This window comes from Taudactylus pleione, unplaced genomic scaffold (genome assembly GCF_031769625.1).
Source record: "Taudactylus pleione unplaced genomic scaffold, aTauple2 ptg000110l, whole genome shotgun sequence".
In the NCBI taxonomy this organism is placed as follows: Eukaryota; Metazoa; Chordata; class Amphibia; order Anura; family Myobatrachidae; genus Taudactylus; species Taudactylus pleione.
In genome coordinates this window covers 563857-588598 of record NW_028284512.1, presented here as the reverse complement: position 1 = coordinate 588598, position 24742 = coordinate 563857, and the positions used below count along the sequence as shown (strand labels likewise).

The following is a 24742-nucleotide window of genomic DNA, read 5'->3' as shown; positions in this document are numbered from 1 at the left end:
ATAAACAGGACATGCACACTTTAACAAACCAATCATTTCAGCGCCAGGGTCTGCCACACAACAGTGGCTGAAATGATTGGTTCGTTTGGGCCCCCACAAAACAAGCTGGCAATTAATCTGTCCCTGCACAAACTGGCTCTACGGAGGCAAGATGTCATCCTCATCCTCCTCATCCACCGATTCCTCACCCTCTTCAGTGTGTACATCCTCATCCTAACAAAGTATTAACTCGTCCCCACTTGAATCCACCACCACAGGTCCCTCTGTACGTTCTGGAGGCTGGTCTCCCTGGAAGAGCTGATAATTCATTTTGATGAACATCATCTTCTCCACATTCTGTGGAAGCAACCTCCTACGCCTTTCGCTGACAAGGTTCCCGGCTGCACTAAACACTCTTTCGGAGTACACACTGGAGGGGGGGCAACTCAGGTAAAATAGAGCCAGTTTGTACAGGGGCCTCCAAATTGCCTCTTTTTCCTGCCAGTACAGGTATGGACTGTCTGACATGCCTACTTGGATGCTGTCACCGATGTAATCCTCCACCATTCTGTCAATGGTGACAGTATCATATGCAGTGACAGTAGACATGTCAGAAATTGTTGCCAGGTCCTTCAGTCCGGACCAGATGTCCAAACTTGGTCCTGCCTGCTCTGCATCACCGCCAGCGGGTTGCTTAGGATACCTAAGTTTTTTCCTGGCAGCGCCAGTTGCGGGAGAAAATGAAGAAGGAGCCGTTGACGTGTCACGTTCCGCTTCAGCTGACAGTGTGTTCACCAGCAGGTCTTTGCACCTCTGCAGGCTTGTGTCGGCCGGAAAGAGAGACACCACATAGGCTTTAAACCTAGGATCGAGCACGGTGGCCAAAATGTAGTGGTCTGATTTCAACAGATTGACCACCTTGGAATCCTGGCAAAGCGAATGAAGGGCTTCATCCACAAGTCCCACATGCCGAGCGGAATCGCTCCATCTTAGCTCCTCCTTCACTTTCTCCAGCTGCTTCTGCAAAAGCCTGATGAGGGGAATGACCTGACTCAAGCTGGCAGTGTCTGAACTGACTTCACGTGTGGCAAGTTCGAAGAGCTGGAGAACCTTGCACAACACGGAAATCATTCTCCACTGCGCTTGAGTCAGGTGCATACCCCCTCCTTTGCTTATGTCATAGGTGGATGTATAGGCTTGAATGGCCTTTTGCTGCTCCTCCATCCTCTGAAGCATATAGAGGGTTGAGTTCCACCGCGTCACAACCTCTTGCTTCAGGTGATGGCGGGGCAGGTTCAAGAGTGTTTGCTGGCGCTCCAGTCTTCGGCACGCAGTCGCTGAATGGCGAAAGTGGGCAGAAATTTTTCGGGCCATCCAAAGCGTCTCCTGCACGCCCCTGTCGCTTTTCAGAAAATTCTGCACCACCAAGTTTATTGTGTGAGCAAAACATGGGACGTGCTGGAATTTGCCCAGATGTAATGCCCACACAATATTGGTGGCATTGTCAGATATCACAAATCCCCAGGAGAGTCTAAGTGGGGTAAGCCACTGGGCGATGATTTCCCTCAGTTTCTCTAAGAGGTTGTCGGTGGTGTGCCTCTTACTGAAACCGGTGATACACAGCGTAGCCTGCCCCTTGGAACGAGCTGGCGTTTCTGAGATGCTGCGACTGGTGACGCTGCTGCTGTTGCTGCGTAAGGTGATACATCTACCCAGTGGGCTGTCACAGTCATATAGTCCTTAGTCTGCCCTGTTCCACTTGTCCACATGTCCGTGGTTAAGTGGACATTGGGTACAACGGCATTTTTCAGGACACTGAGGACACTTTTTCTGATGTTTCTGTACAGTCTCGGTATCGCCTGCCTAGTGAAGTGGAATCTAGACGGGATTTGGAACCGGGGACACACTACCTCCATCAATTGTCTAAATCCCACTGCACTAATGGCGGATACCGGACGCACGTCTAACACCAACATAGCAGTCAAGGCCTCAGTTATACGTTTTGCTTCAGGATGACTGCTGTCGTACTTCATCCTCCTCGCTAAGGACTGTTGGAGGGTCAATTGTTTAGTAAAAGTAGTGGTGTTCCTACTTCCTCTCTGGGATGATGAACGACTCCCAGCAGCAGCAACAGCAGCAGCGGCAGCAGGAGGCGTAGCAATGCAGGATCCTCCGGAGGAATCCCCGATAGGAGAGTCAGTCATGCCAGTGACATGGCCTGCAGGACTACTTCCGATCCTGACTAAGGAGGAAATTGACGAGGAGGGAGTTGACGGTGTGGTTTGCAGGCGCTTGGATACAACAGGACAACGGGATTTAGGTGTCCCTGGACTGCTTACGGTCTTAGCCAAAGTTTCTGAACTTGACAGTAACTTATTATGAACGCGCTGCAGGTGCCGTATAAGGGAGGATGTTCCTAGGTGGTTAACGTACCTACCCCTACTTATTCCACCTTTACATAAGGTACATATGGCAAGACAGTTGTTGTCCGGATTTGGATAGAAATATTGCCAGACCAAAGAGGTGGAATGTTTGGTCTTCTGCCCAGGCATGACCGTGATGGGCTTTTTCATCCCACGGATAACAACTGTCTCCCCCGGAGCCTGATTTAAACAAACCACATCACCATCAGAATCCTCCTCGCCAACTTCCTCCTCAGCGCCAGCTACACCAGTATCCTCATCCTGTTGTACTTCAACAGTGACATCTTCAATTTGCATATCAGCAAGTGGACTGTGGGTGCTCCTTTCAGCACTTGCAGGGGGCGTGCAAATGGTGGAAAGAGCCACCTCTTCCCGTCCATTGCTGGGAAGGTCAGGCATCGCAACCACCACCACACTTGGACTCTCCTTGGGGATTTGTGATATCTTCTTAGAAAGCACAGTTCTTCGCTGTGCTTTTGCCAGCTTAACTCTTTTGATTTTTTTAGTGGGAGGAGGGCTTCCATCGTCATGTGAAGCTGAACCACTAGTCATGAACATACTAGGGATCGACCTTAGCCGTTCCTTGCCACTCCGTGTCGTAAATGGCATATTGGCAAGTTTACGTTTCTCTTCAGCTGATTTAAATGTTTTTTCAAGGTCATTTTCCTGAACTTTGTCATTTGGGATTGTATGTGCCCTCTATTATGACATTGGGCATCGGCCTTGGCAGACGACATTGATGGCATGTTATCGTCTATGTCATGACTAGTGGCAGCAGCTTCAGCACTAGGAGGAAGTGGTTCTTGATCTTTCTCTATTTTATTTTTATCGGAGAAAGTTTGGTCCTCCATTTATGTTATATCGATTTGATATATACGTGCGGCTAAACACAGAAAATATTTTTTTATTTTTGCTGGAGAGTAGTGCACTTTCTGGGTTACACCAGCCTTTAAGAAATGAGCCAGCTGGCTCTTTACTTATGGGACACAGGCGCACGCTTGGCGCTGCTCCTTTGTTGATGCACGTGCGGCTACTGCGCACACAATTCACAAACACAGAAAATAATTTTTTTTTGGTTTGGACTGGAGTGTACTTTGGGGGTTACAGCAACCATTAACGGTCAAGCCAGCCGGCCCTTTACTTATGACACAGGCGCACGTTTGGCACTACTTTGTTGATGCACGTGCGGCTACTGCGCACACAATTCACAAACAGAAAATATATATTTTTTTGGTTTGGACTGGAGTGTACTTTGGGGGTTACAGCACCCTTTAACGGTCAAGCCAGCCGGCCCTTTACTTATGACACAGGCGCACGCTTGGCACTACTTTGTTGATGCACGTGCGGCTACTGCGCACACAATTCACAAACACAGAAAATATATATTTTTTTGGTTTGGACTGGAGTGTACTTTGGGGGTTACAGCACCCTTTAACGGTCAAGCCAGCCGGCCCTTTACTTATGACACAGGCGCACGCTTGGCACTACTTTGTTGATGCACATGCGGCTACTGCGCACACAATTCACAAACACAGAAAATAAATTTTTTTTTGGTTTGGACTGGAGTGTACTTTGGGGGTTACAGCAACCTTTAACGGTCAAGCCAGCCGGCCCTTTACTTATGACACAGGGGCACGCTTGGCACTACTTTGTTGATGCACGTGCGGCTACTGCGCACACAATTCACAAACACAGAAAATAATTTTTTTTTTGGTTTGGACTGGAGTGTACTTTGGGGGTTACAGCAACCTTTAACGGTCAAGCCAGCCGGCCCTTTACTTATGACACAGGCGCACGCTTGGCACTACTTTGTTGATGCACGTGCGGCTACTGCGCACACAATTCACAAACACACAAAAAATATAATTTTTTTTAGCACTTGGGGGGAGCACCCCTGATGGACAGGGCACCCCCTGGACAACACTACAGCACCCCTTTAGGACTGGGACACTGCACAGGACTTTGGAGTGGACACAGCCCCTATGGAGAACTGACTGCACAACACAGTCCAGCCAGCCCCTATGGACTTTGAAGTAGTGGACACAGCCCCTATTAACAACAGCAGCACAGCACAACACAGCCAGCCCCTATGGACTTTGAAGTAGTGGACAACAGCAGCACAGCACAGCACAACACTACTCTGCACTACACTACACAGCCCAGCCAGCCCTAACTCCCACCCTCCCTCTTCACTGTCCACAGCCGAGTGAAAAAATGGCGCCAACGCGGGTAGCTTATATAGGCTCCAAAACCCGCGAGACTCGGAAGGCGGGATGATGACGTTTTGCCTCTATTTCAGATCCGAGTCAGGCGGGAAAAGTCGAGCCTGACTTGGATCTGCCTCGGATCGGGGGGGCTCGGATTTCAGAAATCCGAACCCGCTCACCCCTAATATATTATATATAATATACATACCTCCCAGCTTTTGAGATTGCTGAAGAAAGGGGGTGGGCTTATCTGAAATGTGTGGGGCTTAATGAAAATGGGGTGGAGTCTCGCAGCAACCCCCTTTTAATGTCACTGGTGCAGAGATGCCGTGCACATGTGCCCGGCATCTGTTCACCTTCGGCACACCCGCTGCTCTGCTATGCAGAGCATCGATACAGTATATGCTCTCCCCAACTCCTTCCCCACTGCGGTACACTGCGGCCCGCGGGTGGGACAGCGGGACAGTCCCAGAAAAACGTGACTGTCCCGCTGAATGCAGGACTGTTGGGAGGTATGAATATATACATTTGCTACATATATATTATATATATATATATATATGTGTGTGTGCGTGTTTAACACACACGTGGGGGGGTAGGGGTAGGCTGCATGTGGCTTGGTGGGGGCCCCCACAATTTAGTTGCCCCAGGGCCCCCACAAGCCTTAATCCTACCCTGGTGAGGGGCAGAGACTGAGGTGACCTAGCTATTACTGTATGATAAGTATGGGAGTGGGGAGGGAGTAAGACGAAGTAACATTGGGTGGTTCGGGACGGAGCGAGACCGAGCAGGTGGGGGGGGGGCATCCAGTGGTGACCCTGGTCCAGTAAACTAGCATATTAGTAATTATTAATGATTCTTGAGAATGTTTTGAAAGACACGAATACAGAGAGTGCTAAGAAGACTGAACAACACAGACCTCCAACCTCAGCTCCTTCCACACTCCCTCCCGCTCTTTCCACTACTCCTATAACCATCCTGGTCACTTCCTCTCACGCTCGCATCCACGATTTTTCCCACTGTAAACCACTCCTCTGGAACGCGCTCCCCTGCCTAGACAAACTTTAAACCAGTCTTCTCAGTTTTAATCACCTCCTTAAGACACTCAAAACTTGCCAGACATCTCTTCAACCCCTCCACTATGTATCCTTCCAAGTTCACTGTCCAACTGTTCACTACTTCCTAGTAGTATGAAAGCATCCCATAAGCAGGGCCTTCCTTCCCTTTTACCCTCACCCTGGCACTATCCTCGTCACCAGGGCTCTGTCCTTTTGCAGAGGCATCAGCTGGGTGACACCCGGTGTGGCTGAATTGAGTTCTTTGTGGGAAGGGCATGGCTTCATGGGAAGGGGCGTGGCATCGACCCGCAAAGCCAAAGTCCCTTATGTGCTCCAATTTTGGGAGCATTACCGCCCCCCGTTCTCGGCACAGGGCAGCCCACAGTCTTTCCCCTGCCTCTCTGCTGGCTTCACGATGACACCATCCGACGGGGTAACACAAAAATAGCAGAGCAGCTCTGCTATTTTGGTCACTCCCTCGGATGGTGTCAGCCAGTGCGGCCCGCACCCCCTAGTGACACCAGTGTCCTTTTGTCTCCTTTTAACCTGTCAGTGGCACTGTTTGCTCCTCCATATGTTAGATACATGCTAAACTGACCCCCTTCCGCCCATGAACTCACAACTGCATGATCCTTCCAGCAGCACTGAGTTACCCTACCCATTGGTTACCTGTTATTTGTTATGGTATGTATAAAGAAACCTTTGCACCTGAATTGTGTTATACTGCAGTTCAGTTCAAAATATTGTGTAGAGATATATAGAATACAGAACAAGCAAACTACGTAAATTATACTATGGGTGAAGAGAACAGTATATGAATGTACACATTAGATGCGAATAATGGGTTAATGTAAAATAAAATGAAAGTAAAAATAAAAGTATAATTAAATGAAAACAAAAGCAAAAAAACAATATACACAGATAAATAGTATACAGGTAACATAAGTAGAATAGATTGCAGTCAGATAGAGTTGCAGAAAGAATGGAAGAAAAAAGGGGAAGAGAAATAGGGAAGAAGATTGATAATGTTAAAGCTCCTTTATGAGTATTGGTGTTTGCCGTTATAATCGGGAACAGTCCAGGAAGCTGACGCTTACCCTACCTGTCCCTAAGCTGCTCTTCCAGCATGGTGCCCATCAGGCAACAGAATGAAGTGTGCTATGCAGTCTCTTCGCCATTGCGTTTCTCATGTACTTTTTCAGTGCGCTCGTTACCTATTCTATAAATCACTGTTATTTATTATACTTTTGCTCTGTTACTTTATTTTGGAATGTTTTTATGTTACCCCCTTGACACATTGTGTCACCTTTTAAATAAAAAATAACAATAATAATAGATTCAAATTACTTATGGGCTACTGAAGCTACCAATATTATAAGGCTATATAGCTCAACAGTGGTTATTTTTTATTTACTGAATACAGATTGTAATTATAAAATCAAGGAATTTACAAGATCTCCTAAAATAATGGATTACAAACATATAAATTTGTATCATCTAGAGATGTGTGCCAGACCATTTTTGCTGGTTCTGGTTCTAATTCATTGGGCTCTTTTGGTTTTGCCAAAACGCCGGGACTGGTTTTGGTTTTGGATTTTTTTCCAAAAAAAAGCAAAAATCACATAATTTTTGCCTTTTTTGTTCCTAAAGTATTATTAACCTCAATAACATAAATTTCCAGTAATTTTGATCACCTCACAGCTCACAATATTGTTTTCAATATTCAAATTTGTGACTCGGTGAGAGCTGTCATACTTGCTTCCCTTTGTAAAGGATTGTTTCACAGTCAGTTGTTTTTTTAAAATAGTAGTCTTCTTGGTCCCTTTCTGGGATGAGGATCCATCCTCAACAGCAGCAGGCCTAGTGCTGAAGGATTCTTCTGAGGAATCCTGAATAGGGAAGGAGTCACCTAGTCTTAATAATCTGGATGCAGGACTACCTCTGATCAATACTGTGGATATTGAGGATGAAGGTGTTGATGGTAGAGATTGCAGGTGCAGGAATCTAGTTGAACTTGAGAGAAGGTAGCTAACTGATGCTGGACTGCTTGGTCTTATTTTTTTAGCACCAGTTTCTGATGTTGTCGAAAACTTTTCATGAGTTCGCTGCAAATTACGTAACAGGAAGGAGGTTCCTAGATGGTTAACGTCCCTACCTCTACTTATCATGGTTTTACAAATGCCACAGATGGTTTGTCAATTGTTGTCAGGATTTGGGTAAAAATAATTCCACACATAAGAGGTGCATTTGTTGGTCCTATGCCCAGGCATGACTTTGGTCTTCCTCTTATCAAGAGCTGCTTCCACTGGTGCCTGACTTACAAAAGCAACATCCTCAATCATCAACATCATTAGCACAGGCGTCAGCTCCACAAATATCCCCCTCATCCTCTTGCACTTCCTCGATGACATCCTCAATTTCTATGTCAAAAGCTATATTTGTGCTGCTCGTCTCAACATTTGCAGAGGGAGCAGAATTGGTGGAAGGCGGCTTCTCTGTGAGTTCAACAGTATCAGAAAGGTCAGGCTCACACATCACACTCATGAACACACTTAGGACCTTATTCAGAGGCGGCCATACGGTCTACGACTGCCTCGATGTTTTGCCAGTGCGCATGCGCACGAGGGAGCCGGCTCCCTCATGCACATGCATGAGACCCGTTACGACCGACAGCGCTGGTCGTAGCAGGTCTCTTTCCAAAGGGGGCGAGCTGTCGATGTTGATTGACAGCTCGCCCCGTTTGGAAGGCGGGCCGGGGGGGTGGCAGTCCAAACGGAGGCATTCCCATGGGAACGCCTACCGTTTGGGGGTGGCCCCACTGACATCAGTAGTGATGTCAGTGGAGAGCTTCCGGCTCTGACAGAGCCACAAGCTCTCCGGGGCTTACAACAAGTGAGACCCTACCCTAGTTTCTGAGCGACCGCTTGCATCCTCCGACCACCTCTGAATGAGGCCCTTAGACTCTCCTCAGGGATTTGTGAAATTTCTGGGGGATTTTTTACACTGCTTCTACACTCTGAGTGATAAGGTCTTGCATCGTCAGAGGAAGATGCCTCACTGACACTTGCAGAACCACCACTCATAAATAAGCATTTCCTTGCCACTGCATGTGGTGAATGGTATGTTGGCAATTCTGTTTTTCTGCACCACACTTTCCCTTTATTAGATGTTTTTTCTTTAGCACTGTATATTGTTTATTTGATTTTAGATGCCCTGGCTTAGACCCTCTATGTCCTTGAGCATCACCTTTAGTAGATGACATTGAAGGACTGGTGGCAACAGTTGCAGCAACAGTATTTCATTGCTCTTCTCTAAACGGAATGTTATCTCATGAATTGAAACTTTACATTTATTACCTCTTTTAGTATTTATTGAGTACCATGGTAGCATGAGGGGTGTGATGTCAACGTTCAGAACGTCAACGTTTTGACATGCACAATGTCGACATGGTCATAATGCAAACACTGTGCAAGTTCACATTTGGCATGTCAACATAAAATTTTCTTGTGAATGTTGACATGTTCACTGTTGACATTTTGACCATGTTGACATTGTGACATCTTAGAGATCAGAAGACTCTGGAACATGTGCAGACAAGAGAAGGGGAGCATGGAGAATGAACGGACCCCCTCACCTCTTAATCCATCCCTACCTATGACCAAAGTGTATTGGAATAATGGATAATGGCATCCAATTACCAATACCGGATTAACAATGGGGTGACCCATGATGGAACAGGGCGCAGGTTACAACAAATGATGTCATAACAGGCAACATTATCATCATGTCCAGGTAGGACCTGAGTGGGAGGGGCAAAGAGGATCTTGCTGCAGCTAGCAGGTTCCAAGCTCTGAGATCACAGGGAAACGAGTAGCAGTGGAGATGCATAATGTGAGCTTGGTCACTGTGTGGCATAATGTGAACTGTAGGGAACAATGGCAATGTGAAATGGGTACTGGGTGGCATTATGTGAACTGGGTACTATGTGGCATAACGTGAACTAGGGGCACTACAGTGTGCACTTTATCTGAGTGTTTGACTTGCAGTAGCAGAGATAACAGAAATAGTGGCAACAAATTCAAAGGCATGATAACAGGAGCTTGAAAAAAAACTTTTACATTTTCTAATAAAGAATGCTCTGCTTCGATATTTCAGCTTTTTTCCTACACTTAAGCAGCCTTTTGCTGTTTGATAGCAAGGCGTGATGTGATTTATAATGTACATAATATGGAATGGAGAGTCGATATACACACCCTACATTAATTTAGAAATAAAAACATTTATGCCACCGATTATCCAAAAACAGTTTTTCAAGAATGCTCCAAAATCCCAAAAAATAAAAAGTAAACAACTGCTGCAGTTTAGTAACAATATATTGCATACAGACGTCGTCAAGTATGTCCCACTATATCCACTGTGATAAGTATTGTAATAATTTTTTGACATGAGAATGCCAGGTCAGAGTGAGGAAAGATTGGGATAGTTTTAAAATGTAATTTATTTTAGTCATAATGCTATGAGAAAATGCTATGAAATATATATATATATACCAATGTATGAGAGTAGCTATAGTGGGTGCAGGGAGTCCCATTGCTATGGGTCCCAGAGGCGTAGGGGTCCTCGAAGACACAGATCATATAGTTGTCCACTAAGTTCCCAGAATTCCCTGCTAAGTAACTGGGTCTGACCTGTTGCCAGGCCTAAATGGAGTGACATTCCATTTTCAGTGAATGGTGTGTATAGTGTATGCTATAATGGTAAGAGGGGCCTGTAAGGTTGCATAATCTGAACTAGGCATTTTAATGTGGTATAATATGAACTGGAGGGTATTGAAATGTTATATAGTATGAACTGTGGCACTGTAATGTGGCACAATATGAACTGGAGGCAATATAGTATGACATATTATGAACTGTGGGCACTGATGTTGCATAATATAAATTGGGGCACTGAATTGCTGCACTGTGTGAACTGTGAGCACTACAGTGTGGCATAACATGAAATGGGGGCACTACAATGTGACATAATATGATCTGGAGGCACTGCATTGTGGCATTATAAACTGAGAACACTTTAATGTGATATAATATGTATAGGGGACACTGTATGGCATAATGTGAATTAGGGGCACTGTGTGGCATAATGTGTACTGGTAGGACTACAATGTGGCATATTGTGAACTAGGAAACTACTACGGGGCATAGAATGAACTGGGGCACTACTATGGGGCATACCATTAACTAGGATAGTACTAGCGGGTCAGGGGCATAGCCAGATTTATGGGTCCCATTGCAATATTTTGGAGTGGCCCCTACTGAAATACTCCTTAATCTTTTCCCCATGTTCAGCTCCTACAGAGGTCTGCATGTAGATTGGCTCCATTTCATAATAATCCAATATATTAAACTTGTGAGGTTCTGAATTTGTTGTGGACCCGGGGTGGTGATAGAAGCAGACACAGGAGCAGACTTAAATGAAAAAGTGGGGTTTTTAATAAGGGACTGAGAAGACATGGGAGTGGCAAACAAAAGTCCAGGTATAGCACTAAAGTGCACTTGATAACTGTTGTGAAGGTTAATGAACAAATGTCCAGGTAGTGACAGGCAGAACAGTCCAGTATAAGTATGGTGAGCTAAAACAGAATGCAGGCTTGATGAGCTGTAAGTGAATGCAGGTTTGGTGAGTTGTAGCTGATGCAGACAGAGGTAGTGAAGTCCAGCTAGGAATGAAATGAAACAAGATGCAGAGAAACAGCAGGTTCAGGTACTCAGGCAGGTAGGAAGGTATATGGAGGAGGTAGGGGAATCCAGCAGGGTTTGGAGCAGGTTAGGAAAAGCAGGCTTAGGCAATGAATCCAATAGACAGGTTTAAGCACAGGAACACTCTCTCTCAGCTCTCGCAGAGAAACACGTTGCACTGGCAATGCAAGGGAGCTCTGAACTCCCTTAAATCCCCAGTGCTCAGCTGTGAATGGTCAGAGAGGAGCATGTGACACAACAGGATAGGGCAACTAGGTCACCTGACCAGAGATAAGATGGCGGCGCCCATGCCAGAACGGAACGGAAGCACCCCCAGGCCTAACCAGACCAGAGTGACAGTATGCCCCCACAGAACCACGCACAGCCAATGCTCTTCGCCAGGCACCACCGCCACCGCCAGACGCCCCTCGCCATAGTGTCCTCACAGGTATTAACCGTCGACTACCATGCCGAGAGACCCTGGTCGTGACAAAACTACATATTTTAGCAAAATTAATTGACATCTGTTATCGCTACTATTCACAGTGATAACAAATTCATTAATCATCTATCACTTAAGTCATGCCAGGACAGCACATGTGATAGAAGACTGTCTCTGCAATTACTTTGCCCCATTAAAAAACTAATTCACTGCTTCCTTATTACAGTGGTGAAAGAAATGTCTGTACTGGGCATTTGTGCATTCATCCCAAAGTCCTTCTGGCAAAACTGTGGCTCTTAGTCTACAGCGGCTAAAGTCATCTGCAGATTGCGTTACCAATTGGGGCCTAGTCCTGTAAGCTTTCTGCCCAAGATCACAGTGGGAGGACTGCAACATGTAATGAGTTATTTAGTTGAACACAGAATATATATCTGATACAGTATCTCTTGCATTCAGCTTTTGAAAGATAGCAGGTATACTTAATTCATGCGGGATCTGCCACTGGCACATGATTTTCAGGGGTAAAAAAAAGCACTTATAAATAGGCCCCTTAGTGAGAGTTTGTATTTTTAAGGTGCTCTAATCATGAAGCTGCCATATATCTCTTGGTTTGTAAGCATACTTTCCAGTTGGCTAAGTGGGGGGCAAAGTGGATGGGTCGGTGAGCGTGATGATGTGATTGCATTAACTTGGCCCCAACCCCTAATTAATAATGCTTCAATAATGTAATTCAGTGCCCATCGGGTCATTGGCCACCTGGACCACCCACTTGGTGAGAGGGCAACTGTGGCTGGGAGACTTGCCCACTGTCGTGAGTGGCTGAAAACACCACCCGATTTTCGGGAGCCTCGCGGCGATTCCCGGTAGAGTAGCAAGGCAGGTATGTTTGTAAGTCTTTTATTCTTAATATTTTATTAAATTTTATTCAATTATTTAGCTATCCGCCTCAGAAGGGTTCAGCCTCACCTCACGGGGGGCATGCTGCGAATCATAGGAGCCTGACCTCGTGGTACGCCCCCGTCTTTCAGTATCCCCGACCGAGCAGTGCCGGGGGGTGGAGCTGCTAGGCCGGGTTTTGACGCCGGACCGGCCCATCTGGCCATCTGCCATTCTGACATTTGCCAGAAGTGCCAGATGAGCAGTCCGGCCCTGCGCACAAGGCTTTCCTCTCTCTCACACTTGTCCTATCCTTTACTGCATTTTAGCATCATGTTTGTCAATATCATTAATTGCATTCAATTGACCTTTCACAAATAATGGTGAATAATTCCTGTAATACGGTATCGTGAAAAATCCATTGCAAGCAGTGTCATTTAATAAACCACACTATTTTTGGCCCAAATTGTAATTTTTAAAGGGTCAGACCTAGATGATAAAAGCCATCACAGACTTATCTGTTACTTAGTATGGTAAATTGTACATTGCAATGAAACCAACATTGTCCAGATTGAAAAGAAACAGACAGTACCTGATGTTTTGAACGAGGTGAGTTCTACAGCCTGCGAGAAAAGCAAAAAGAAAAACACATTTCAATAGTCAACACAGAATGTTTTCTTGTAAAGAGAGAAACTCTACACAAGTTACTTCTACAGTTATTACCATAGTACATATGTTTTTTGTTTTCAGTTGGAAATAGACTCAGACAATAAAACCAAATATTCAATGTGGAAAATCTTTATTCAACCTATGGAAGAATTAGAAGGTTGACATAACACACACTGACATCTATAAGTTCTACAGTGTTAACTATTACTGGCTAGGGCCTGCTTTGTGATTATTCTCAAAGCAAAATAAGCTGCTTTATATACATCTAGCAAGGAAAAAAATCTACGGAAATCCTTTGTTTTAGATTGTAATAGGTAAAAGAGATGACAAAACCACAAAACTTATAAATACTTCTGTTACATAAACTGTAAAGAGCAATATCATGAAAATGTAAAAGAATGTCTAAATGTTTCTTTATTACAGCACATAACACTTTTTTTCAATGTAATCATGATTTAAGGGTCTATTTACTAAGCAATGTTAGGAGAAGTGAAAAGTGAAGAGTGAAAAGTGATAAGGTGCCAGCCAATCAGCTCTCAACTGTCATTTTTCAAACACAGCCTGTGAGATGGCAGTCAGGAGCTAATTGGCTGGCACCTTATCACTTTTCACTCTTCACTTTTTACTTCTTCTAACACTGCTTAGTAAATAGACCCCTTAATATCTTAAATGGTAAATATTACTCAGATTGTTTTTATATCATCACATGGCGTTTATAGCACAAATAGTCAAATTTATTAAAATGTTATGTATAAGTGCCTTAAATAAATTATTTGTAAATCAGACTCTTAACCTGGGTAAATAACAATGATACTGCCAGCAATCCACCTCCAAATACAGTAAATGTTGTTTATGGGAATGAGCATGAAGAACCATATTTCTCCAGCAACTGTGGTTGGCACAGTATGGAGTGATAGGAACCATTAGTAGACATGGGTGTATCTACTAGGGGTGAGCGGGTTCGGATTTCTGAAATCCGAACCCCCCCGAGCCCCCCCGATCCGAGGCAGATCCGAGTCAGGCTCGACTTTTCCCGCCTGACTCGGATCTGAAATCGAGGCAAAACGTCATCATCCTGCCTTCCGAGTCTCGCGGGTTTTGGATCCTATATAAGGTACCCGCGTCGGCGCCATTTTCTCACTCGGCTGTGGACAGTGAAGAGGGAGGGTGGGAGTTAGGGCTGGCTGGGCTGTGTAGTATAGTGTAGTGTAGTGCAGAGTAGTGTTGTGCTGTGCTGTGCTGCGCTGTGCTGCTGTTGTCCACTACTTCAAAGTCCATAGGGGCTGGCTGTGTTGTGCTGTGCTGCTGTTGTTAATAGGGGCTGTGTCCACTACTTCAAAGTCCATAGGGGCTGGCTGGACTGTGTTGTGCAGTCAGTTCTCCATAGGGGCTGTGTCCACTCCAAAGTCCTGTGCAGTGTCCCAGTCCTAAAGGGGTGCTGTAGTGTTGTCCAGGGGGTGCTCTGTCCATCAGGGGTGCTCCCCCCAAGTGCTAAAAAAATAATATATTTTCTGTGTTTGTGAATTGTGTGCGCAGTAGCCGCACGTGCATCAACAAAGTAGTGCCAAGCGTGCGCCTGTGTCATAAGTAAAGGGCCGGCTGGCTTGACCATTAAAGGGTGCTGTAACCCCCAAAGTACACTCCAGTCCAAACCAAAAAATTATATATTTTCTGTTTGTGAATTGTGTGCGCAGTAGCCGCACGTGCATCAACAAAGTAGTGCAAAGCGTGCGCCTGTGTCATAAGTAAAGGGCCGGCTGGCTGGGTGCTGTAACCCCCAAAGTACACTCCAAACCAAAAAAAAAATATTTTCTGTGTTTGTGACTTGTGTGCACTGTGGCTGCACGTGCATCAACAAAGGAGCAGCGCCAAGCGTGCGCCTGTGTCCCATAAGTAAAGAGCCGGCTGGCTCATTTCTTAAAGGGTGGTGTAACCCACAAAGTGCACTACTCTCCAGCAAAAATAAAAAAATATTTTCTGTGTTTGTGTGCGCTTTAGCCACACGTATATATCAATATAACATAAATGGAGGACCAAACTTTCTCCGATAAAAATAAAATAGGGAAAGATCAAGAACCACTTCCTCCTAGTGCTATTGCTGCTGCTGGGAGTTGTTCATCATCCCAGAGAGGAAGTAGGAACATAACTACTTTTACTAAACAATTGACCCTCCAACAGTCCCTAGCGATGAGGATGAAGTACGACAGCAGTCATCCTGAAGTAAAACGTATAACTGAGGCCTTGACTGCTATGTTGGTGTTAGACGTGTGTCCGGTATCCGCCATTAGTGCAGTGGGATTTAGACAATTGATGGAGGTAGTGTGTCCCCGGTTCCAAATCCCGTCTAGATTCCACCTGCATCCTCAAAGCAGCAGCGACAAGCGTGCGTCTGTCTGTTAAAGGATGGTGACACCCTCAAAGTGTGCTACACAAACAATAAAAATATTGTTCTTTTTTTTCGGTCTTTGTAAAATGTGTGAGCTGTAGCCGCACCTGCATCCTTAAAGCAGCAGCGACAAGCGTGCATCTGTCTGTTAAAGGGTGGTGACACCCTCAAAGTGTGCTACACAAACAATTAAAATATTGTTCTTTTTTTTTCTGTCTTTGTGAAATGTGTGGGCTGTAGCCGCACCTGCATCCTTAAAGCAGCAGCGACAAGCGTGCGTCTGTCTGTTAAAGGGTGGTGTAACCCTCAAAGTGCTCCAAAAAATAAAAACTATTTTTTTAATGTGTTTGTGACTTGTGTGCGATGAAGCCGCACGTGCATCAACATAGTAGCAGCGCCAAGCGTGCACCTGTGTCATAAGTCAAGGGCTGGTTTGGACATCTGGTCCGGACTGAAGGACGTGCCAACAATTTCTGACAAGTCTACTGTCACTGCATATGATACTGTCCTCAAAGCAGCGACAAGCGTGCATCTGTCTGTTAAAGGGTGGTGACACCCTCAAAGTGTGCTACACAAACAATAAAAATATTGTTCTTTTTTTTTCGGTCTTTGTGAAATGTGTGGGCTGTAGCCGCACCTGCATCCTTAAAGCAGCAGCGACAAGTGTGCGTCTGTCTGTTAAAGGGTGGTGACACGCTCAAAGTGTGCTACACAAACAATAAAAATATTGTTCTTTTTTTTTCTGTCTTTGTGAATTGTGTGGGCTGTAGCCGCACTTGCATCCTCAAAGCAGCAGCGACAAGCATGCGTTTGTCTGTCTGTTAAAGGGTGGTGACACCCTCAAAGTGTGCTACACAAACAATAAAAATATTCTTCTTCTTTTTTCTGTCTTTGTGAATTGTGTGGGCTGTAGCCGCACTTGCATCCTCAAAGCAGCAGTGACAAGCGTGCGTCTGTCTGTTAAAGGATTACATCGGTGACAGCATCCAAGTAGGCATGTCAGACAGTCCGTACCTGTACTGGCAGGAAAAAGAAGCAATTTGGAGGTCCCTGTACAAACTGGCTCTATTTTACCTGAGTTGCCCCCCCTCCAGTGTGTACTCCGAAAGAGTGTTTAGTGCAGCCGGGAACCTTGTCAGCGAAAGGCGTAGGAGGTTGCTTCCACAAAATGTGGAGAAGATGATGTTCATAAAATGAATTATCAACTCTTCCAGGGAGACCAGCCTCCAGAACGTACAGAGGGACCTGTGGTTCCAGCGGGGACGAATTAATACTCTGTAAGGATGAGGATGTACACACTGAAGAGGGTGAGGAATCGGTGGATGAGGAGGATGAGGGTGACATCTTGCCTCCGTAGAGCCAGTTTGTGCAGGGACAGATTAATTGCCAGCTTGTTTTGTGGGGGCCCAAACGAACCAAACATTTCAGCCACAGTTGTGTGGCAGACCCTGGCGCTGAAATGATTGGTTTGTTAAAGTGTGCATGTCCTGTTTATACAACATAAGGGTGGGTGGGAGGGCCCAAGGACAATTCCATCTTGCACCTCTTTTTTTTCTTTGCATTATGTACAGTTTGGGGCCTAGTTTTTCAAACTGCCATCCTGTCTGCCACTGCAGTTTCACACCTAGATGGGTCACGTGTTTGTGCCGCCCACTCGTGTCGCTTAGCATAGTCATCCAGCTACCTCGGTGCAACCTTTTGGACATAAAAACACTATTGTGAGGTGTTCAGAATAGACTGGAAATGAGTGGAAATTAAGGTTATTGAGGTTAATAATAGCATAGGAACAGAAAAACCTACAAATTCTGTGATTTTAGCTGTTTTTATGCTTTTTTTCAAAAAAATACAGATCCAAAACACAAAACCCAGAACCCAAAACACGGAAGGGTGGTTTTGGCAAAACCAATCCAGATCCAAAACACGAAGAAAGATCCAGATCCAAAACACGAAAAGTGGCCGGTGCACACCCCTAGTATCTACCATAGATGCAATGAGCAGCTCCCGATTTTTCCGGTAACACCCCGAACCCCGGAAGGGTAGGCACTTTTCCCGCATTCTACCCACTCGGGTCCGCGAGTAGGGGACGTGACTTAATGAAGCGTTTCTATGAGAATCGTGTCATTTGGCCCTGCCCCCTTATTTAAAATGTGTAATTTTATGCAAATTATCATGAGGGGGTGGGGCTTAATGATGCCCCACCCCCAACACCTCCCACCTGCTTCTCTTGGGGAGGAAAAATCAAATGTTGGCAAGTATGGTGAAGCTGCTAAGGGGCCTAGAACTGAGGGGTGCACATCTTCCTTGTCAAAGTTACATGTATTTTATACAAAGTGATTGACAGGCAAACACTGTGGACCTCATTCAGAGTCGGTCGTTGCGGCCGCAGGGTCGTAAGGGAAAAGGGGCCGGATATACAAATGATGCACTCGCAAGTTGCGTCCTTAAGATCGGATCGTTAGCTGGCCGACCAAGGGGAGGATGTGGCCGTAAGACAAAAAAAACGCCCCCTTTTCGTACGCATTACACGTCATCTCCGGCCATATAAGGATTAATCGAGACCATCGTTAACCATCGGAGCTGGTCGTAGAGCTTAAGGTTGACCATACCCTCTCTTAAGCACTACGATCAGGTCAGTGTACAAACCACCCATGTCACGTGTGCCATGACACTACTTTGTTAATTATGCACTCCCATAAAACGCTGTTCGCATAATTAGGCACGCCTGCGTTCGGATCTCCAGTCCCCCGTTTTCAAGCACCTTCCCCTGTTACCACCCACAAACGCCTCATTCTGTCACTCAAACTACCGACCTGGCTGTGTTCAAGGAGAGAGAAATTTCTGATCGTAGCAGCTAGTTTGCGCACGCGCATTGCGAACTTTACGCATGCGCAGTTTAGCGAACATCGGTGGCATATGACCATGCGGCCACAACGACCGACTCTGAATGAGGTCCTGTGTGTGGGGGTGCAATGCGGAGGTGGCGACTCAAACGCGGTCATATCGTGACCATTTTTGGGGCGATCCTGTAACGCAGTCTAAATGGCTCTGACTTCTTAATTCCCACAGCCATTCTGCGTGCCCAGGGGGTTACTCGGAAGGCCGATTATCGACTGATCTACGTCCGATGTTGTGTCTTTGTATGTAGTCGCTTGGATTTACAAAGCCGCCAATGGGCGTCCAAATATAAATCCGGCGGCTGCGACATTGGCATATTTTCACACAGCCGCTGCGTACAAACTCACAGCTATGGTGGCATTAGCGTACATCTCTAAACCGGACCCTTTGTCTCTCCCCAAAGTGTTGTCATATCACCACATATTGCTTATCCCACTCATTGCAACCTATGTATTGCACCTAGGATGACTGACTCTCATGGTACTTTCTTGGGTAGGATGAACAAGTCATGAACCAAATCATTCTGAGAGTACCCTGTACTTTGTATTGCATAGTTTATATTCACCCACTCTAATGACTGTAGTGTGCCCAAAATGGCTGCCTCTTTTGTAAAATGGTTGGCGCTCTAAGGGCCTTATTCAGCTGCACTGCTGAACTGCTGAACGCAGATTCCCCATAGTCAGGGGAGAGGGAAGGGGGATATCTGGGGGAAGGAGGGAAATTAGTAATAGTGTCAAAGCAGCTACTGTGAGGGGCCTGCAACCACGTGAATATAGGAAAACAGAAGGGAAATAACTGCAGCGATAAAACACTATAAGACAATGTAGTAGTAAGCGTATAAATAAAAGTGACTAATGCCAGAAGATAACATATATCAACAGTTTATTATAAAAAAAAAAACACATATGTACATTACACTTACAATATCAAAACTTTGTATGACAAAATCTATACATATAATTCTGAAATCCGAACCCCCCCCCCCCCAGCAACCCCCGATTCGAGCCAGGAACAGAGTCCGGCTCGGGTTTTCTCACCTGACTCGGAACTGAAATCGAGGCAAAACGTCATCATCCAGCCATCCGGATCTCGTGGGTTATGGAATCTATAAAAGGTCCCCGCGTCGGCGCCATTTCTCACTCCGGTTGTGGACACTGAAGAGGGAGGGAGGGAGTTAGGGCTGGCTAAGCTGTGTTGTGTTGTGCTGTTGTTGTCCATAGGGGCTGTGTCCACTCCTCCAATGTCCATAGGGTCTGACTGGGCTGTGTTGTGCTGCTGTTGTCCATAGGGGCTGGCTGGGCTGTGTTGTGCTGCTGTTGTCCATAGGGGCTGGCTGGGCTGTGTTGTGCAGTCAGTTGTCCATAGGGGCTGTGTCCACTCCAAAAGTCTATAGGGGCTGGCTGGGCTGTGTTGTGCAGTGTCTCATAAAGGCTGTAGTCCTAAAGGGGTGCTGTAGTGTTGTCCAGGGGGTGATCTGTCCAAAAACATTACTGTGTTTGTGAATTGTGTGCACTGTAGCTGCACGTGCATCAACAAAGGTGCAGCGCCAAGCATGCGCCTATGTCATAAGTAAAGGGCCGGCTGGCTCATCTCTTAGAGGGTGGTGTAACCCCCAAAGTGCACTTCAAAAAAAATAAAAAAATTCTTCTTTTCTGTGTTGTGAATTGTGTGCACTGTAGCCGCACGTGCATCAACAAAGGAGCAGCGCCAAGCATGCGCCTGTGTCATAAGTCTGTTAAAGGGTGGTGTAACCCCCAAAGTGCACTCCAAAAAAACATTACAAATTCTACTTTTCTGTGTTGTGAATAGTGGTGTTGTAGCTGCACGTGCATCAACAAAGGAGCAGCGCCAAGCGTGCGCCTGTGTCATAAATTAAGGGCTGGCTGGCTCTTCTGTTGAAGGGTGGTGTGACCCCCAAAGTGCCTGAATAAAAAATACAATTTATTTTTTTCTGTGTTTGTGACTTGTGTGCGCTGTAGCCACACGTGCATCAACACAGTAGCAGCGCCAAGCCTGCACCTGTGTCATAAGTCAAGGGCCAGTTTGAACATCTGGTCTGGACTGAAGGACATGCCAACAATTTCAGACATGTCTACTGTCACTGCATATGATACTGTCACCTCTGACAGAATGGTGGAGGATTACATCGATGACAGCATCCAAGTAGGCATGTCAGACAGTCCGTACCTGTACTGGCAGGAAAAAGAGGCAATTTGGAGGCCCCTGTACAAACTGGCTCTATTTTACCTAAGTTGTCCCCCCTCCAGTGTGTACTCCGAAAGAGTGTTTAGTGCAGCCGGGAACCTTGTCAGCGAAAGGCGTAGGAGGTTGCTTCCACAAAAAGTGGAGAAGATGATGTTCATCAAAATTAATTATCAATTCTTCCAGGGAGACCACCCTCCAGAAAGTACAGAGGGACCTGTGGTGGTGGATTCCAGCAGGGACAAAATAATACTCTGTGTGGATGAGGATGTACACAACACTGAAGAGGGTGAAGAATCGGTGGATGAGGAGGATGAGGACGACATCTTGCTTCCGTAGAGCCAGTTTGTGCAGGGACAGATTAATTGCCAGCTTGTTTTGTGGAGGCCCAAATGAACCAATCATTTCAGCCACAGTCGTGTGGCAGACCCTGGCGCTGAAATTATTGGTTTGTTAAAGTGTGCATGTCCTGTTTATACAACATAAGGGTGGGTGACAGGGCCCAAGGACAATTCCATTTTGCACCTCTTTTTTTTCTTTGCATTATGTACTGTTTGGGGCCTAGTTTTTCAAACTGCCATCCTGTCTGCCACTGCAGTGTCACTCCTAGATGGGCCACGTGTTTGTGCCGCCCACTCGTGCCGCTTAGCATAGTCATCCAGCTACCTCGATGCAACCTTTTGGACTACAAACAATATTGGGAGGTTTTCAGAATAGACTGGAAATGAGTGGAAATTAATGTTATTGAGGTTAATAATAGCATAGGAGCAGAAAAACCCACAATTTCTGTGATTTTAGCTGTTTTTATGCTTTTTTCCCAAAAAAATACAGATCCAAAACACAAAACCCAGAACCTAAAACACGGAAGGGTGGTTTTGGCAAAACCAATCCAGATCCAAAACATGAAGAAAGATCCAGATCCAAAACACGAAAAGTGACCCGTGCACACCACTACATATAATAGACAATAGAGGAAGGGAAGGATGAGGAAGAGAATGAAAATGTATTTTTATTTTCTTCCTCATACTTCCCTCCCATATTGTCTATTATATGTTGTATGGACAATAAACTATTTGATATGTTATCTTCCAGCATTGATTACTTTTAAGTTTAGGCATACCACTACATTGTCTTAAAGTGTTTTAGCGCTGCGGTTATTTTCTTTCATGGACTCCACAAAACCTCTGTAGGTGTCCTGTGGTATCTGGCACCAAGACATTTACGAATCTTCTGCTAAGTCAGGGGTTTTCAACCTTGGCCCTCCAGCTGCTGTGGAACTACACATCCCAGCATGCACTGCCATAGTTTTAGCATGCTGTTATATCAAAAAGGTGGCAGTGAATGCTGGGATGTGTAGTTCCACAGCAGCTGGAGGGCCAAGGTTGAAGACCCCCTGCTTTAAGTCCTGTAAACTGTGAGGTGGAGCCTCCATGGCCCGGGCTTGTCCATCCAGCACATCCCACAGATGCTCAACTGGAATAAGAACTGGGGAATTGGGAGGCCAAATCCACACCTTGAACCTTGTGTCATGTTCCTCCAATCATTCCTTTTTGCAGTATAGCAGGGCGCATTATCCTGCTGAAAGAGGCCACTGCCACCAGGGAATACCATTGCCATGAAAGACTGTACGTGGTCTAAAACTATATTTAGCTAGGTGGTACATGACAAAGTAACATTCACATTAATAAGGGAACCCAAGCAAAACATTACCCAGAGCTTCCCACTGCCTCTGCAGGCTTGCCTTATTCCTATATTGCATCCTGGTGCCACCTCTTCCCCAGGTAAACACCACACACGCATCTGACCGTTCACATGATGTAAAAGGAAATATGATTCACCAGACCAGGCCACCTTCTTCCATTGCTCCATGTTCCAGTTCTGCGCCCATTGTAGGTGCTTTTTCGGTGGTGGATAGGGATCATCATGGGCACTCTGACCAGTCTGCGGCTATGCAGCAAGCTGCGATGTACTGTGTTCTGACACCTGTCATTGCCTGTATTATCTATTTCAGCAATCTGTGCTACAGTAGCTCTTCTGTGGATAGGACCAGGCGGGCTAGCCTTCGCTACCCACAAGCATCAATGAGCCTTGGGTGCCCATGACCATATCGCCGGTTCACCGGCTGTCCTTCATTTCAACCACTTTTATTAGGTACTAAACACTACTAAATACTGGGACTACCCCCACAAGTACTGCCATTTTGGAGATACTCTGACCCAGTCATCTAGCCATCACAATTTGGCTCTTTGTCAAAGTCGCTCAGATCCTTATGCTTGCCCATTTTTCCTGCTTTCAACACATCAACTTCAAGAACTGAGGGCCTGATTTAGACCCGCTCGCGAGTCTAAATCCACAGCTATGGTCACCCACAGCTATGCGAGCGGCCTGGAGGCCGCTCGCATAGCGTCCGGCTCTGAATCAGGCCCTGAGTGTTCAGTTGCTGCCTAAAATATCCCACCCCTTGACAGGTGCCACTGTAACGAGATAATCAATGTTATTCACTTCACCTGTCAGTGGTTTTAATGTTGGCTGGTGGGTGTATATAATATTCACAGCCTATTAAGAAAGTATTTACTGCACATAAAGAACCACTATTACACTACATACACCTAAATCTTGCAGACAAGCATAAAGTGTAGACAAACACTCCAATCATTTGGTTGCTCGAACACTCAATGCTTTACATCTGATATGCTAAGATTGATATGCTGGGGCGAGGAATGAGCAGCGCCTGAAACCGTTTTTGCAGCGTGCGGAAGCCAGTGCCTGCATCTTTTAATGCAGCTTCACTGGCCCCAGAAGCATGAATTTCACAGTCAACCTGAGTAACCTGAGCGTTAATCACTCCTGCGGCATTAGCATAATTTTGCAGTAGCAGCTAAAAAAAGGCACAGGTCAGAGGTCTGATACGAGTGACTCATGTCATGCTTTGCACGTATCGTTATGCTTAAACTGAGATAAGTTAATTTTTTGTATGGGGAGCGCTATAGGAAATTTTCGCCCTGGGTTGCACTTGGTCTAGAACAGGCCCTTAGCAGTGCCTTACTTAATGTTATGCCCCACAGTAGTGCCATTGTTAATTTTATGAACCAAGGTACTGCCCTAGTTCATATTATGTAACATTGTAGGGCTACCAAGTACACATTATGACACACAAAACTCCCAATTCACATTATGACATAGTGTTCCCAGTTCATATTATGGCACATTACAATGCCCCGTTCGTATTATGCCACATGACAGTGCCTCCAGTTCATATTGTGCTACATTACAGTTCCCTGCGTGTCAAATCATGCCACATTACAGTGCCCCAGTTCATTTTATGCCACATTATAGTGTCCTCCAGTTCATATTATACCACATTATAATAAGCAGTTCAGATTATGCCACATTAGATGCCACATTAGAGTGCCCTCCAGTTCAGATTATGCCACATTACAGTGCCCAGTTAAATTATGCCACACTACAGTGCCCATTTACCAATAACATTCTGGCATTTTACTGAATGGAATTTATGCCTGTAATTTGGAGTGCTATTGTCCTTCAGTTGTTGCACTTTACGATTCTCAAAATGGACAAAAGGCCTCATATGCAAGACAATGTTAGTACAACTAATTTGGATTACACATATGGGAGATGTACTAAGCTCTGGAAAGTGATAAATTGGAAAGTGATAAACTACCAACCACTCTGCTCCTAACTGTCATGTTACAGGCTGTGTTTGAAAAATTACAGTTAGGAGCTGATTGGTTGGTAGTTTATCACTCTCCAATTTATCACTTTTCCAGAGTTTAGTACATCTGCCCCAGTGAGAGTATTACTCACATATACTTGGTGAGGCAGACTAATGGGGGACATCCACTACAC

General features: G+C 45.6%; 1 protein-coding gene across 3 annotated transcripts in view; it reads right to left on the bottom strand.

Moving 5' to 3' along the window:
- The window catches only part of ADGRD2 (adhesion G protein-coupled receptor D2), a 374363-nt gene that overhangs the window by 95469 nt on the left and 254152 nt on the right, over positions 1 to 24742 (bottom strand). For 2 of the 3 annotated variants that reach the window (XM_088471093.1, XM_088471092.1), the window contains exon 26: positions 13316 to 13346. The exons of the other annotated variant lie outside the window; for it this stretch is intronic. In XM_088471093.1, coding sequence (XP_088327219.1) covers positions 13316 to 13346 — 31 coding nt within the window. The remainder of the gene's footprint in view (positions 1 to 13315; positions 13347 to 24742) is intronic. 3 annotated transcript variants of the gene reach the window in all.